A 15,427-nucleotide genomic window follows, 5' to 3' on the forward strand; every position below is an offset into this window, starting at 1 on the left:
ATGGTAGTGTGCCCCTGTATACCCAGTACTTACTTGGTGTGTCTGCTGCGCTGTAAAGGCGGTCCTAATCTACCTGTTTCCGGGGGCAAGGTGCGCCAAGTTGGGGAGGCATGGTGTGGGGGGAGTGTTTCTCCTCCTTACTGTGAGCTGTGTGATTTTCTGTGGCGTTTGAAGTAGGCCAGGTTTTAATTTTTTGTTTTTTGTTACTGATAATTCTCATGTTAAAGGTGGATCAGACAGTGTGGCCGACTTAACAGGGAAGACTGCTGGTTTCCTGGGAGAGCGGTATGTTTTCTTTGTTTTCATGAATGTTGCTGGGCAATTCCACGGAAAATTGACTTTTTGTCACATCCATAACGCCAGTGAAATGCCTTGGCATTTGTACAATGTGAATGATAACATTCATTTTTTGTGCATTTGTTCTCATGTACATTCTTCAGCCAAAAATAGCAAATGCTCAAATTTATGTAATCATTCACATCATACCATACCATCACGTTTTATTGGAGTTATGGATGTCACATAAAACATAATTTTCCATGGAATTGCCCTGCTACATAATCACGTAACCAAAGTGTGTGGGGTATTTACCTGGGCAGTAGAGGGGTTGGTACGTGTTTCTTGTACAAGGATATAAGGATACAAGGAGGTTTATTTGTCACATGCAATACTAACGTAAAGCATGTAGTGAAATTTCGTTTGGTGTTCAGCTTTTTCTGTGCGAGTGTGAAGAAAGAAAGATCAAGAAATGTTTTAATAAATAGCAAGAGATGATAAAAAGTGCAGTGTGTACAGTCCATGTGCAAGTGTGTAAAAAAAAAAAACAGTTGTAATAGTTTTGTCCGTCTTTTCATGCAGGGTTATTGTATAATGTGTAGGTCGGCACAATCAGTTGATTCATAAAAATGATACTCGTGGTAATGCGGGAAAAATGTTTTTTCTTGCAGATCTTTTGGTCCTGCACATCAGTACATCAAAACATGTTTGTTTTAGGCTTGTTTTGTTACATTTATTTTGTTTGTTTTAGGCTTGTTTCAGTATATTTAGTTTGCTTGCGAACTGCTCAAGGGTTCAGGTGTAACTTTTCTAGCTGGCCGGCTACGCATGGGGGATTTGGTGGGATCCACGGGATTTTCTTGTTTAGTTTTGTTTGTTTGTTTCTTTTTGTGTCGTCGTTTATGTCTGTGCAACCTAAAGCCAGCCAATAATCAGCATCGGCCGGGTTACCGTAAATAAGCTCTTCATTCACTGCGTGGTTTCCCGTGATAAATTGAAGTGTGATGTGCGAGCCTTGTGCAATATCTTAGGACACGATGTAGGAAAGTGTGGGTTGTGACAACAATCACTTTGCTTCGTTTGCTTATTCCTTAGTAGAGCTGTTGTGACTGTAATTAATATTTTTGTTCTGCAGCTGAGTAACAGCTATACCGGCTGGGCTGTGTTTTGGTCATTAATGCTTGTCTTTACAGTGTTGTGTGTCGTTCATGTCTGTTGTAGGGCAATTCCGTGCAAAACCGTCACATCCATAACGCCAACACAATGCCATGGTATTTAGTTGGCGTTATGGACGTGACAGTTTTGCATGGAATTGCCCTGTACTTTTTGCTAAATGAAAAGAAATAAAAGTATTTATTTTTTATATGAGATATGCACTGATATCTAGTCTGTTTGTCCAAGAAAAAAACCCTGTAGCTATCAGAGCTCCCCTGTGCTCTAGGTGTAAACCCAGAGGTGGCGTAGTCTCTCTCTCTCTCTCCTTACAGAGGGTGTTATACTGAGAAAAAGAGACTTACCTGCTCTGATGTCACTGGAGGGAAGAGTACCCTGAGGACAACACAAAGAACAGCCATGAGGAATTAAAGGATTAGTCTCCATACATGTTACAAACACAAACACATGCACACACACACAGATGACCACCTACTGTATACACATCCAGCTCACTAGTATAAGTAAGTATAAGTATACTCTTTTGATCCCGTGAGGGAAATTTGGTCTCTGCATTTATCCCAATCCTTGAATTAGTGAAACACACTCAGCACACAATGAACACAGAGTGAGGTGAAGCACACACAAATCCCGGCGCAGTGAGCTGCCTGCTACAACAGCGGCGCTCGGTGAGCAGTGAGGGGTTAGGCGCCTTGCTCAAGGGCACTTCAGCCGTGCCTACTGGTCGGGGTTCGAACCGGCAACCCCACGGCTGCCCCACTATACAACACAAAGAGCAGCCATGAGGAATTAAAGTCTCCATACATGTCACAAACACAAACACATGCACACACACACAGATGACCACCTATACACATCCAGCTCACTATACAACAGAAAGAGCAGACATGAGGAATTAAAGGGTGAGTCCCCATACATGTCACCAGGGGTTCCCAAACTTTCAGCCCGCGGCCCCCAAAATAACGGTACCAGTGACTTGTGACCTCCACTATCCCCGGTGGTGGTAAAAGTATACAAATGTTGCACACAATAGCGCAAACGCACTAATAGGCCTACAGTATCAAAACACAAGCATATTAACACAAAGCAACATAACAGCCTAACGACCATAATCAATTGAAAGGCTTTTATTTGAAATGTAAGTACTATTTTTATATTTTGTTACAATTATGGCCAAAATATGCTATTTCTAATAATTGTAAAAAAAAAAATATATATTTCTGAAAATCATCTTCTGGTGGTCCTGCACCACTACATGTCGTAAAACACTTATACACTTGCAACTACAGTAACACTTACAGATCTGGGAATGGGAGGCTTAGTCCTGCAAAGAGAGAGAGAGAGAGAGAGAGAGAGAGAGAGAGAGAGTGAAAGAGAGAAAGAGAAATGGATGAATGACAGTGAGAAAGAATGAATGAATGAATGAATGACTGAAATGAAAGAGACAATAAATTGTAACCGTTAGTCCTTGGGAACGCCTGAATGCAGGATTGGAAATTAACTTTTTCAAATGTGAATATTAACCAGCCACTGGCATACAACTGATCAACTCAATACAACTGAACTCACTCAATAGTAACTCATTACTATGTGCCTCAAATTTGCCAGCCACTGCAGTGTGATCCATGGACTCAATGCCTCATACAAATATTTGCATGTTTTGATATTTCGTTGCATCAAGATAGACTAGCACTGGATTAGCATGTCTTAACAGAGTGGGTGGGGGGTCACCATGTTCTTACAGAGTGCTTTGGGATTCAAATATGAGATCACCACATTCCTACAGAGTGGGTAGCAGTTCACCACATTCTTACAGAGTGGTAGGGGGTTTAAATATGAGATGACCATGTTCTTACAGAGTGGGTGGGGGTTCACCGTGCTCTTACAGTACAGAGTGATCGGGGGTTCACAATGTTCTTACAGAATGATTGGGGGTTCAACATGTTCTTACAGAGTAATTGGGGGTTCACCATGTTCTTACAGAGTAATTGGGGGTTCAAATACGAGATCACGATTTTGCAGAGTGGGTGGGGGTTCACCATGTTCTTACAGAGTGGGTGGGGGTTCAAATATGAGATCATCACGTTCTTACAGAGTGGCTGGGGTTCACCATGTTCTTACAGAGTGGGTGGGGGTTCACTGTGTTCTTACAGAGTGGATGAGGGTTCACCATGTTCTTACAGAGTGGGTGGAAGTTCTCGCCTGCTGGGTGGAGGCACAGCTGCTTTATTGGTGGGTTTCCACGCTGCTGGTTCTCGCGGGGGTGGGGTCGACGCTGAAATACATGCAAACATTTTAGATTAGGGTACATTAATATATGTGTGTGTGTGTGTGTGTTTGTTTCTGTGTGTGTGTGTGATTCTTGCACCAATGTTTTGATGTTTCTTGTATCCTTAAACATGTAACAACTCATGATAAATTGCTGAATTACTTTAGTCTATGGGATAATTCAGAACGTTGGATTAAAGTCTAATTATAATCATATGGGATTGTAAGCAGCCTATCTTGCTTCTGGTGATTGATTGACACTTTGCACTGAAAGTGAACTATGGTAGCCTGGTAGCCATCTAGCTACCCTTCTGACTGGAATAGGCCTACATATTTTAGTCGCCAAATCAGATACATACCATAGCCTATGCTTCTGGAGAAAGGAATGGCTTGGAAACAAAAGGTTATTTCTACAGAAATATCAGTCGTTAGATAACGTTACTTTTCCTTACATGTATATCCATAGATAACTCTACCGCGCAGCCTTTTTATCTTGTGCTCGCTCAAAGTGTGTGTTATATCCTCACAATCCCTCTCAACAAGACCAGTAAATTGCTAAACGTTTCAATAAGGACTGAGACACTCATATGTAGGCTATGCAGCTGAATTTGTCAGCTAAAAGTTTTTTCCCTCATAGTTTAACTGATATGGGAACAGAAATCATGTTTTTAAAGCAAAATCCTGGAAAATATTCGGTGGGACAAACACAAGTTTTGAATATTGCATGGGACATATCCCACCTAATAACGTCTACTACTGACAGTATGAAGCAACTGTTAGTGTGTCGCCTTATATTGTCTTTATCATTGTAAATTATAATGTTCCCTTTTACAAACAAATCTCAGCCACAGGGGGGCGCCAGTGTGGGTGTAATAGGTCATGCACGACAGACTTGCTTGCTGTATTGAGTGACATAAAAATCAGAGCCTCTATTGTTTTGAGTTTTGTTTAATGTATTTATGAGAGTTGCCCATGTTAAACCCGACGGAGAGCTGGGAGGCGTGATGGCCTTCTGCTGGTGCTATGGAGAGCCTCCACTCTCACTAACAGTGGAACACATACTGACAAACATGTCACACGGTTACCAACATGTCACATAGCACACTTTCACAAGGTCCCCACCCATTCTCACTGACATTTCATCACCTTGGAATTATAAGCTTATATCTGCATGCTGAGCAAGTTTGAGATACTAACCTTCAAAATTTTGCCATTCTAATCAACAAAACTGTGGAACAAATATGTGGAACTATAGTCGCTTTAGATATTAAATGCATATAACCACAGGTCTTCCAAAGAACATAATTATGAAAATGAAAATGAAACAATAAACTTTTAATTATTTTTTCAAATTGTTTTTTTCAAAATTTCAGACTGGTGTGTCATTCCCAAAGCTTTAAACAAATGTACTGAATTCTGTGACATTTCCAGAATTCCCATGACCATTGTACCGTAATACTGCATTAGATGATAGAAATACTATACAAAGACTTGACACAGTAAATATTACTAGTTTGGTTGGTGACAGAAATGTGTAATGCTACAAATGTGTGTGTGTGTGTGTGTGTGTGTGTGTGTGTGTGTGCGCGTCCGTGGTACACTAACCTGCTGCTGGTTCTAGGTATAGATCGTCTCCTTCACCCTACCGGGAGAGTAATTAATGTAACTAACCTTAATATAACACACATATATATAGTAGTTGGCTATATGCATCCTCAACAGCAACTTGATTGTAAAGTGGTCAAATGTACTACAGGACAGGAATGAATGTTTTCGCCTCCTCCTTACCAACACACACAGCATAGCACAGCACAGTAACAAGGGCACACACACACACACACACACACACACACACACACACACACACACACACACACACACACACACAAAAACCATTAGAAAGGAACTAACCTGTCCTTCATTTGGATCCAGATACACATCATCTGAGGGAAAAGCAAAGAATGTGTTAAATGTTTACATCCAGAGAATATCAAGTGCTATAGTCATGTTCATCTAAATGATGCGCTGTGCCAAGCTTCTCTAAAGAAAGGTGAGGAAAACACTGTGCACAATGCTATTGAATACAAATCAACTCATATTTGATGAAAACTCAGGGAGCATAAGTTATTTGACTATTTGGATGTTAGTTTCTTCATGCAGTATGTGTGTGTGTGTGTGTGTGTGTGTGTGCTTCACCTTCTTCATGAGGAGTAGTTAGAGGAGGGGGTCTGGCTGGCGGGGGGGCTGACTTTCTGGGGCCGGATGATTTTTTCCCAGGCTTCTCCTTCCGATCGATCTCAGGTGCTGGGCAAACAGAGAGACAAACAAACACACCATTACAGTTTTTTTCAATCGCTAACAAGCGCTTACCCATACTTCAGATAATTTTTCTAAACTCTTAACACAGACTCACACCTACAAAACACAATTGGCCAAATGGATAATTTTCTTCTCAAAAACACATTTTGTTAAATATATACTAACTCATAATTTCAAAACAGAACACATCTTTCTCTGCACACACTAACTTTACCAAAACACTGGAAATCTGACTCAAAATGAAATTATTCTGTCAAAGAATAACACTTGTTTTCACTTTACAAGGTACATGCAATCAAAGTACACCAGGTTTCAAAATACTGGCTATTGTTGACATTACAAAAACTGCATAGACTTTTATGTCTTACAGGTATTTGCATGCAAAACATGCTATCCACCGTTTTTATACTACATTTCTTGGTTGGGAACTGTATGTCCACATGCAATGTTCACATTCAAAAGCATTCCAGTAAAAAGCAAATCATTTTTTTTCCCTTTACTGTTTACTACAGGAGGTACAGTAGAAATACTGTTTACAGTATGATAGAACAGGAAAAGTTTTACAGTATTGCTTACAGTGAACAAAATATCTATGAAACACACGCATTCTGAACAAAAAACAACATCAAAAAGCCCAGATAAAAAGGGGGGAACTAAAAACAGCACACAATTACTGCATCTAATCTCTGCGATCTTCAGAGTTAGGCCACATGTTTTCATCAACATCACATCTGATATTAGTTTTTTTCACTCGCTAACAAGCGTTCGTCTAACCAGTTGTCACATTTTCAAAACTCTTAACACAATTAGCACAGCATCGGTCTTTTGTGGCCATACCATTCACACATTTCATGTCGTGACTGCAGTGTCACTTACTGTAATACCTTAACACAGCATAATTAATTGGTTAATAAACAGCTGATTTTTGTCCAAATGTTGGTAAAGGATTGTGTGCATGCAGGTGTACTGTATGTGTGTGTGTGTGTGTGTGTGTGTGTGTGTGTGTGTGTGTGTGTGTGTGTGTGTGGATGTGTGTGTGTATGTGTGGTGTGTGTGTATGTGTGGTGTGTGTGTATGTGTGTGTGTGTATGTGTGGTGTGTGTGTGTGTGTGTGTGTATGTGTGGTGTGTGTGTGTGTGTGTGTGTGTGTGTGTGTGTGTGTGTGTATGTGTGGTGTGTGTGTATGTGTGGTGTGTGTGTGTGTGTGTGTGTGTGTGTGTGTGTGTGTGTGTGTGTGGTGTGTGTGTGTGTGTGTGTGTGTGTGTGTGTGTGTGTGTGCATGTGTGTGTAAGGGAAGACTGCTCACGTTTGATATTGGGGTCGATGTAAAAATCTTCAGGTTCTACAGGAACTGACACTGGTTTCTATCGTAGAGTGGAAAAAAAAAAAAGAGAGAGAGAGAGAGAGAGAGAGAGAGAGAGAGAGATGAGATTGCTTTTCATTCCATTTAATTTATTATACAGGGAAATATTAAAAGTAACTTAACAGTCACAGATGGGCCTGACTCAGTTAAAACTGGTTTACAACAGGTTCCTGTTCTGCAGCAGAGAAAAGGTTTATAATCACATCATGACATAAAAACAGAGCAAAACAGAGACGTGTAGGAATAAAGACAGTGCAGACAGCTACACAGACTATCAGAGAGAAGAGGACTTCAGCGGTATGAAATGACCAGACTGTATGTGTACGGCTGGTGTAGATTGCTGGGGTAATTGTCTAATGAAAAGTGTTTGTATGACTTTTAAAATGTGCCAGATGCTATTGTTTTAGTGTGTGTGTGTATGTGTGTGTGTGTGTGTGTGTGTGTGTTTGTAAAAAAAATATCTCTGACTAAACCTGGTACTGAAATGTGAAATGTAAATAATGAGGATCAGAGGCGAGTTCAGAGTTCAGAACCTCAGGATTAGAATCAGAAAGAAAAAAATACATATTATCAGCGTAACAAAATAACAAAAATATCATCAGCGTACAGCAGGTAGTCTGAGGGCGTAAGTAGACAGACAGGTGGCAGTTTGCCGCTTGTAAAACACATGGTGCTGTATTTTTTAATAAAAACGTGAATGGCTTTGGGTGCTTTTCCGCTTAGAGCTAAACTTTTTTCAATTGGAGGCGCTCAGGGCACCTCTGCATAAATACAAGGCACAAGAGGCATACAAAACACGAGGCACCCAGTATGTATAAGTTCATATACTTTTTTGATCCCGTGAGGGAAATTTGGTCTCTGCATTTAACCCAATCGGTGAATTAGTGAAACACAAACAGCACACAGTGAGGTGAAGCACACACTAATCCCGGCGCAGTGAGCTGCCTGCTTCAACGGCGGCGCTCGGGGAGCAGTGAGGGGTTAGGTGCCTTGCTCAAGGGCACTTCAGCCTCGGCCCACTGGTCAGGGCTTGAACCGGTAACCCTCTGGTTACAAGTCCAGAGTGCTAACCAGTGGGCCACGGCTGCCCTAAATGTTTAAGCAGCACGCAAAAAAAACACTTACTGCCAATACAAACAACAGAAAGAAGAGTCTCCTCACTGCAGTCTAATCGCACATAAGGGAGACCGCTGATGTACAAAAAAAAGTAAAGGACCCAGAATGCTACTTTGTGGCACTCCCATATTACAAACAAAGGGGTGAGATATTACATGACCAATTATAACAACTTTGGAACCTGTTGATTATGTAAAAAACATTGTTATCAATGAGTAAGAGAGTTTGTTTAGCAGGATCTGATGATTTACTGTATCAAAGACGTTTGTATAATTTGTTTCTTTTAAGATGTTTAAAATGTCAGTGAGTTAGATGAACTTGAACTGGAATCAGAAGAGACAAAGAGACAAAGAGACTGTGTGATCAAAGATAGGCATACTGATAGTCACACATACAGGCAGACTTTCAGACAGGTATACTGATGGTCACCTAAAGAGGCAGACTTTCAGACAGGCATACTGATGATCACACAGACACTGGCAGACTTTCAGACAGGCATACTGATGGGCAGACATACAAGCAGACTTTCAGACAGGCAGTAGTATTCAAGTATTCAGAGAAATAAACTGACAAACAGATGGAAAGTCTCACAGTGATGGGGGTAATAACCAATACACCGGAGGTAGGGGGTATATATGATATTAGAGAGGGTCTGGGGGTGTCCTCCCCCGAGAGATTTGTTATGTAATTTACATTACATTACAATATTTAGAATATTGCAATCCCCCCAGATGTTTTCATGTGTATAATAGTTTTTGTGTCACACACACCCACCCACCCACACACACACACACACACACACACACACACAAACAGACTGACCAGCTGACTGAAGGACACACTCACTGCATTTTTGCTCTTAGTAGGCCGAGGGGGTGGAGCTGCCTGTCTTGTTGGGACCACAGGGTTGGACGCTCTGCCGGAGAAGCCTCCATCTTCAAGCGTGCGCACACACACACGCACACACACACACACACACACACAAAACATACACACATTATTGTTATGGACTCTTCTAGTCAGAGGTGAAAATCTCACTGTGCAGTGTTGAAAGGTGAAAGGTGAAAGTACCCAGGTAGACATTCTCCTCTGGTGGACGGGTTGGCATCTTCACCGCCGGCCGCTCACAAGGAGGAGCCTCGTATGTGTCTCCATCCTCATCCTGAACACAAAACACACACACACACACACACGCACACACACACACTCGTCAGGTAGTACTGTAGTGTGGATGTGTGGGGTAGAAGTGAGAAGTGTTCGTAAAAATGAAACCAGACATTAACATTCTCTGGTGTGTGTGTGTGTGCGTGTGTGTGTCTGTGTGAGTGTGTGTGTGAGAGAGAGAGGGAGACAGAGAGAGAGAGAGAGAGAGAGAGAATGAATTCTTGTGTTTGAATGAATTCAGTTACTCACAAATTCATCTTCCGGCCAGCCATAGCCAGAATTATTTTCTAAAAGGAAATAGATAGATTTGGTTATGTGCAAAGAAAACCAATACCCACTCTCTTCACAAACACATAGAAACACACACACACACACACTCATGGCTGCGTCAGTAGCTATCTGCTCCGGATTGCCAGGTTGCCACTAATCAAAATCTGATTCAGTGTAGTCCACGTGAGATGGGATGACCAACACCATCTCCCATCAGCCTGGAAGGATACTTAAACTCTAGCTATTTCCTTGTCTAGTTAGAGCAGCTGATGGATCTTTAGGTGAAGTCATGTTGTCTCTCCCTTGATGCGCATCATTGTAAATAAACTCTGTTCCTGATTTTTCATACTATTTTTTACAAACGGAAGTTCGGGAGGAGCGTGACGGAATTTGCCACACCTCCTTCTTCAATCAGTCAGGTTATTTATTTACAGTATACCTGCCGAAGTTGCAGCATCGGTGTTACTCTGCTCGCAACCCACCACCTCCCCTTACACGTCTTCCATAGTTAAAGAATAATGGGATGTATGGCGGAATCCTGCCTGACTCCTGCCTGCACAGTCAACTCCGGCACGATTCCGCGAAGCCCTTCAGGACCATGGCCAGAGACCTCGCCAAACATGCTTTTCTATTATGCTTTTTAATGTATTATGCTTTTATGTATTATGCTTTTATGTCTTTATGCAAATTCAGGAATGTGAACTAGTGAACTCAACATTACCATCACCGTGCATACAACCACACACCATGCAACATATTGTGGCTTTATCACAAAGAGCAGGTTTGACAAATAGCCTCTGAGAAGCCTGGCTCTGCGTAATCCTGTGTGCCAGTGTGACATTTAGCCATCAGATAGCAGGATGGGATAAGATCAGCGCTCACTGCTGACACCAGACACACACCAGAGACTAGAGACCAACGACCACAGCCCTGCCTTCATGTGTATATGCTGGCCAACCAAGTCACTTTTTGGAGAGACAGAGAGACAGAGGAAGGAGAGAGAGAGAGGAAGTAGAGAAAGTGCATGCGAAAGAGAGAGGGAGTAGAGAGACAGAGAGAGAGGAAGTAGAGAAAGCACAGGAGAAAGAGGGAGTAGAGACAGAGAGAGAGAGAGAGAGAGAGAGAGAGAGAGAGAGAGTTTTTCCCATTGTAATTATTTTTATTATCACTACTATTATTATCACAACTACTGTTATTATTTTTATACAGCACTGCTTTGGCAACACTGTAAAAGAACAGTCATGCTAATAAAGCCAATTGAATTGAATTGAGATAAAGAGAGAGAGAGAGAGAGAGATAGAGAGAGAGAGAGAGAGAGAGAGATCATACATCCATGCTGACCTACCGATTCTCTTAGGGGGAGCAGGGGGAGCACTGTGCCTGCAGGAGAGAGATAGAGAGATGGAGAGATGGAGGGATAGAGGGAGGGAGGGAGGTTGGGAGAGGAAGAGATGGGGAGAGACAAGGCGAGGGAGGAGCGTAGAAAGAGAGGAAGAGAGACAGGGTGAGAGAAGGGAGGGAGGGAGAAAGAGAGAGAGAGGAAGCAAGAATAGAGAAATGGAGAGAATGACAGAGAGAGAGAGGGAGGAAGAGAAAGAGAAAGCATAGACAAAGAGGGGAGTAAGAAAAAAGGAGAGGAAAACACAAAAGAAAAGGATAGAGGCAGGAGACAGAGGATAAATAGATATAAAATGAGACAGAGAGAGGGATGAAGAGAGAAGAATGATGAAAAGGTGGAGAGTGATGGGAGAGAGAGAGATGTCAGGAATGTGAATGTGCACTTCAGAACAGATTGCATTTTCAATTTCAATCCACTACATTTAACCACATAAATACATATGTAAATGCATGGTTTAAATACACATATACATTGTTTAAATACATATTCAAATGAATGCTTTAAATAAGAGGGAAAAAACAGTTCCACTTACTTTTTAAACTTGTCAAAGAAACTCTGTCGGAAAGGAAAATGTGTGAATTAAAATGCGATGAATGTGCAAAAACACCCCACACAAGCTCTCTCTCTTTCTCTCTCTCTCTCTCTCTCTCTCTCTCTCTCTCTCTCTCTCTCTCTCTCTCTCACACACACACACACACACACACACACACACACACAGTGACAGATAATTCTCATCCTGACTTCCACTTACACAACACTGACAGTGAAAGATTAAAGACTGCTTTGCATATAAAACTGTTCAGCACAGCCACTTCCAGTGTAGAGGACAGACTCAAGTTAACATTGTCTTGTATGATCAGACATGCATGAGCATATTCAACTTTACTGGTGAAGCCAGTAAAGTTTTGGTCTAAAAGTTAGCAAGCGACAACCTAACAAACATGTAAATAACAACACAAAACAACATACGACAACAAACAACAACGAAGGCACGAGAGCTAGCCGCAAAGTAAACATGATGGTGTGTGTGTGTGTGTGTGTGTGTGTGACACAAAAACTATTATGCAACCCGTGTCAACAGCCAAAGATATCAATAATAAAAAAGGACATATAAAAAATAGATCATTGCCATTAGATTATCTATTTTGTGGTATAAAAGACAACGTTCAGTTTCTTTAAACAAATATATCTGGGATCTTCAGACCACAATCCAACTCCAATTTGTGTGTCAGCCTGAAAGTAACTTTCCCTTTTTTTTATCACACATTACTGATCTGTGGGAGATTGTGGGCTACATTGTGTGTACATGGTGTGTGTGTGCGTGTGTGTGTGTGTGTGTGTTTGTCCGTGTGTGTGTTTATGCATGCGTCTGTGTGTCTGTGTGTGTGTCTGTCCGAGTGTGTGTGTGTGTTTGTGCCTGCATCTGTGCATGTTTATGTGTCTGTCTGTGCGTTTGTGTGAGTGTGTGTGTGTGTGTGTGTGTGGGGGGTTGTGTGTGTGTGTGTGTGTGTGTGTGTGTGTGTGTGTGTGTGTGTGTGTGTGTGCCCGTGCATATTTGCCAGTGTGGTCATTACTGTAAACTGAAAAGCTGTCGGCTGGCAAAAGCAGAAGCTGGTTTATTTTCTCACAGGCCCACTTCCTGGTCCCAAAGTCACAATGTATGTAAATGACCTGCAGAAACAGGCACCACTGCTTGGTCAAGGAGCAGAGGAGCTCACTGCACTGAACCTGACCCGGAACCCTCTCGCTCTCTTTTCCTCTTGTCCTCTCAAACATGGCTGTCCCCTCACAAACGAGGGGTCAACTCAGGTCAAAGGCAAGTGTGTGTGTGTGTGTGTGTGTGTGTGTGTGTGTGTGTGTGTGTGTGTGCCTGTGTGTGTGCCTGTGTGTGTGTGTGTGTGTGTGTGTGTGTGTGTGTGTGTGTGTGTGTGTGTGCTAAATCTGAAAGGGGACAGCATATATTAATGAAGATGTGAGATGGGGACATAAAGATACATCATCATCAGTGGGAACGAGCTGTTGGTAGTAGGTGCCCCAGGTAGATCACAGTTACTGTAGAAACAACACACACATACACAAATAGACCCAGCCCTGCTGGAATTGCAATCCACCAAGTAAATGTTTCTTTCTCTGATACTGAACATCAGGCTTTGACGGCCAAGCAGAAACTAAAGTAACTCCACCTTCCCCCATAATGATATCTTCCTCATTCTGTCACACACACGCAAAGGGAGTTATTGTAAAACTGCGTTGTGAATACAAACAGAGCGCTGCTAGTTTAACCTCCATCAAACAACCTGTTGGCAAACTTGCATCTCTTCGTCCTTCACAACGACGGTTCAGTCAGATGGGACATAATAACGGCGTTGTTCCTTTTCGAGCCGTAAGAGGAAAAGGAAGCATTCCTATGACAACTTTGTCCGGGCTTATCAGATTTTTTCAGAGCGCATCGTTATTTGTTGGTGAAGAGTGGGTAAACGCGGTAAGTTTTATTGTGTGTCAACAACTTAAAGCTCGCCCTCTACAACTAGCCGATAACAATATAATCTGTAAACTCATGTGTGCGTCGTCGACGAGCATTACAGCTCATTAGGCTAATAAAAATGTTCCTCCTGCATACTGAAATCCTGCATGGATGCCACAATCTACGATGTAAACATTGCATGAACATAACGGTTTTTACAAAACAATGTAGCCTAATTTGCTAATTCGGAAGTATTTTACACGGCAGTTTATATTTCAAAAATCAAATACGGTTAGCCTACATCAATTGCGTGGATTCACGACATAAGCCAACTAAAGTCACTAACATTAGGCTGCTACAACACAATCAGAACCTAAATATACTCTTAGTGATCCATCAAAGCGAAAGCAGTCTAGACCTAATGTTAAACAATAACAATTCTGAGGGGAATAAAGCAGCAATACTTTACCATGGTCAACGGTTCTTCAGATGTCTCAGTGATAGTCATGAGGAAATCCCGGAGCGGTCGAACTCCAATGCAAATACCACTGGGCACACCTGAACAGCGCGTTCTGAGCGCGCGCAAGTGCTCCTGGGCGCGCTCACCACGCAGGCTACTAGGCGTGTATGTGTTGGGGCAAGTGAGAGAAATAGACAGAGAGAGACAGGGAATGTCCGTTCATCCAATGCGAATTTGCATCTGCTTAGCTTACTGTCACTGTCGGCTCCACGTCCACCTGCTCCAAGTTTGTCCTCTGCGTCACACACAAAACCTTTATTCCTATTGATGAGGTTGCAAATGAACGCTAAGAGATAACATTATTTAGTGCCAGTACATTTAAATCGTCGCAGTGCCTTAAAACAGGGGGCTCCCCGTTTAATAAAGAAATGTCGTTTTCCATGTAACTAACGCGTGGGTGTCATTGAAACTGGTATGGGACCACCCTTTACGCCTACTGATCATTCACAAATAAGGCCTATGAAAATAAAATAAAAAGTTATTTTCCATTTCGCCACATCAGGAAGTATGCTATGAATCTGATTGAATTAAAGTATTGGCCATTCCCAAAATGCACCAGAATACAGGAAATCACATCAACTAAATTAACCCTACCCCCCCCCCACCTCCGCAACAATTAGTGGGGGGCCCTTAATACATCTGGGCCCAGGGGCCCGAAAGTTCATAATCCGTCCATGAGACACGCCATATACGAATTGCCATTATGTTTTGCAATTTCAGTGTGTGTGTGTGTGTGTGTGTGTGTGTGTGATAAGTGGTGCAATGTCGCCAACATTGTGTATTCCATAGGATCTCCACTAGATGGCAGCACAAACTTACTCTATATAGGATATAATATAGGAGCTCTTACTATTGGTCATATGCCTTTGTAACTTTTGCTCAACAATGTTTCATGCTCTGAGAAAATATATTACTCAAGGTTCTCTTATAACTGATGTGTTTGTTTGGATTTTGTTTGGCTCGTAGATAAACACACAAACAGAACCTCTATGAGTCTGCCTCCATCAGCAGGCTTATTTGCATGTGCAAAGCTGGTAGGTGTTAAACTCAGTGATGCCATTTGCATGAGCCAAATGAATAAGTCTAAAAATAAGC

General features: G+C 42.0%; 1 protein-coding gene across 1 annotated transcript in view; it reads right to left on the minus strand.

The window, feature by feature from the left end:
• si:dkeyp-117b11.1 (B-cell linker protein) overlaps window positions 1–14,408 on the minus strand; it is a 17,564-nt gene extending 3,156 nt beyond the window's left edge. Inside the window, exons 1-13 of the mRNA XM_048243844.1 lie at window positions 14,282–14,408; window positions 11,881–11,903; window positions 11,295–11,329; window positions 9,929–9,966; window positions 9,587–9,677; window positions 9,362–9,450; window positions 7,343–7,400; window positions 5,914–6,021; window positions 5,629–5,660; window positions 5,323–5,359; window positions 3,631–3,724; window positions 2,749–2,773; window positions 1,794–1,824 (exon numbers count right to left, since the gene is read on the minus strand). Coding sequence (XP_048099801.1) covers window positions 1,794–1,824; window positions 2,749–2,773; window positions 3,631–3,724; window positions 5,323–5,359; window positions 5,629–5,660; window positions 5,914–6,021; window positions 7,343–7,400; window positions 9,362–9,450; window positions 9,587–9,677; window positions 9,929–9,966; window positions 11,295–11,329; window positions 11,881–11,903; window positions 14,282–14,320 — 700 coding nt within the window. The 5' untranslated portion in view covers window positions 14,321–14,408. The remainder of the gene's footprint in view (window positions 1–1,793; window positions 1,825–2,748; window positions 2,774–3,630; window positions 3,725–5,322; window positions 5,360–5,628; window positions 5,661–5,913; window positions 6,022–7,342; window positions 7,401–9,361; window positions 9,451–9,586; window positions 9,678–9,928; window positions 9,967–11,294; window positions 11,330–11,880; window positions 11,904–14,281) is intronic.
• Between the last annotated feature and the right edge of the window lie 1,019 nt (window positions 14,409–15,427).

The sequence above is a fragment of the Alosa alosa genome, chromosome 5, assembly GCF_017589495.1.
Source record: "Alosa alosa isolate M-15738 ecotype Scorff River chromosome 5, AALO_Geno_1.1, whole genome shotgun sequence".
Lineage (NCBI taxonomy): Eukaryota > Metazoa > Chordata > Actinopteri > Clupeiformes > Clupeidae > Alosa > Alosa alosa.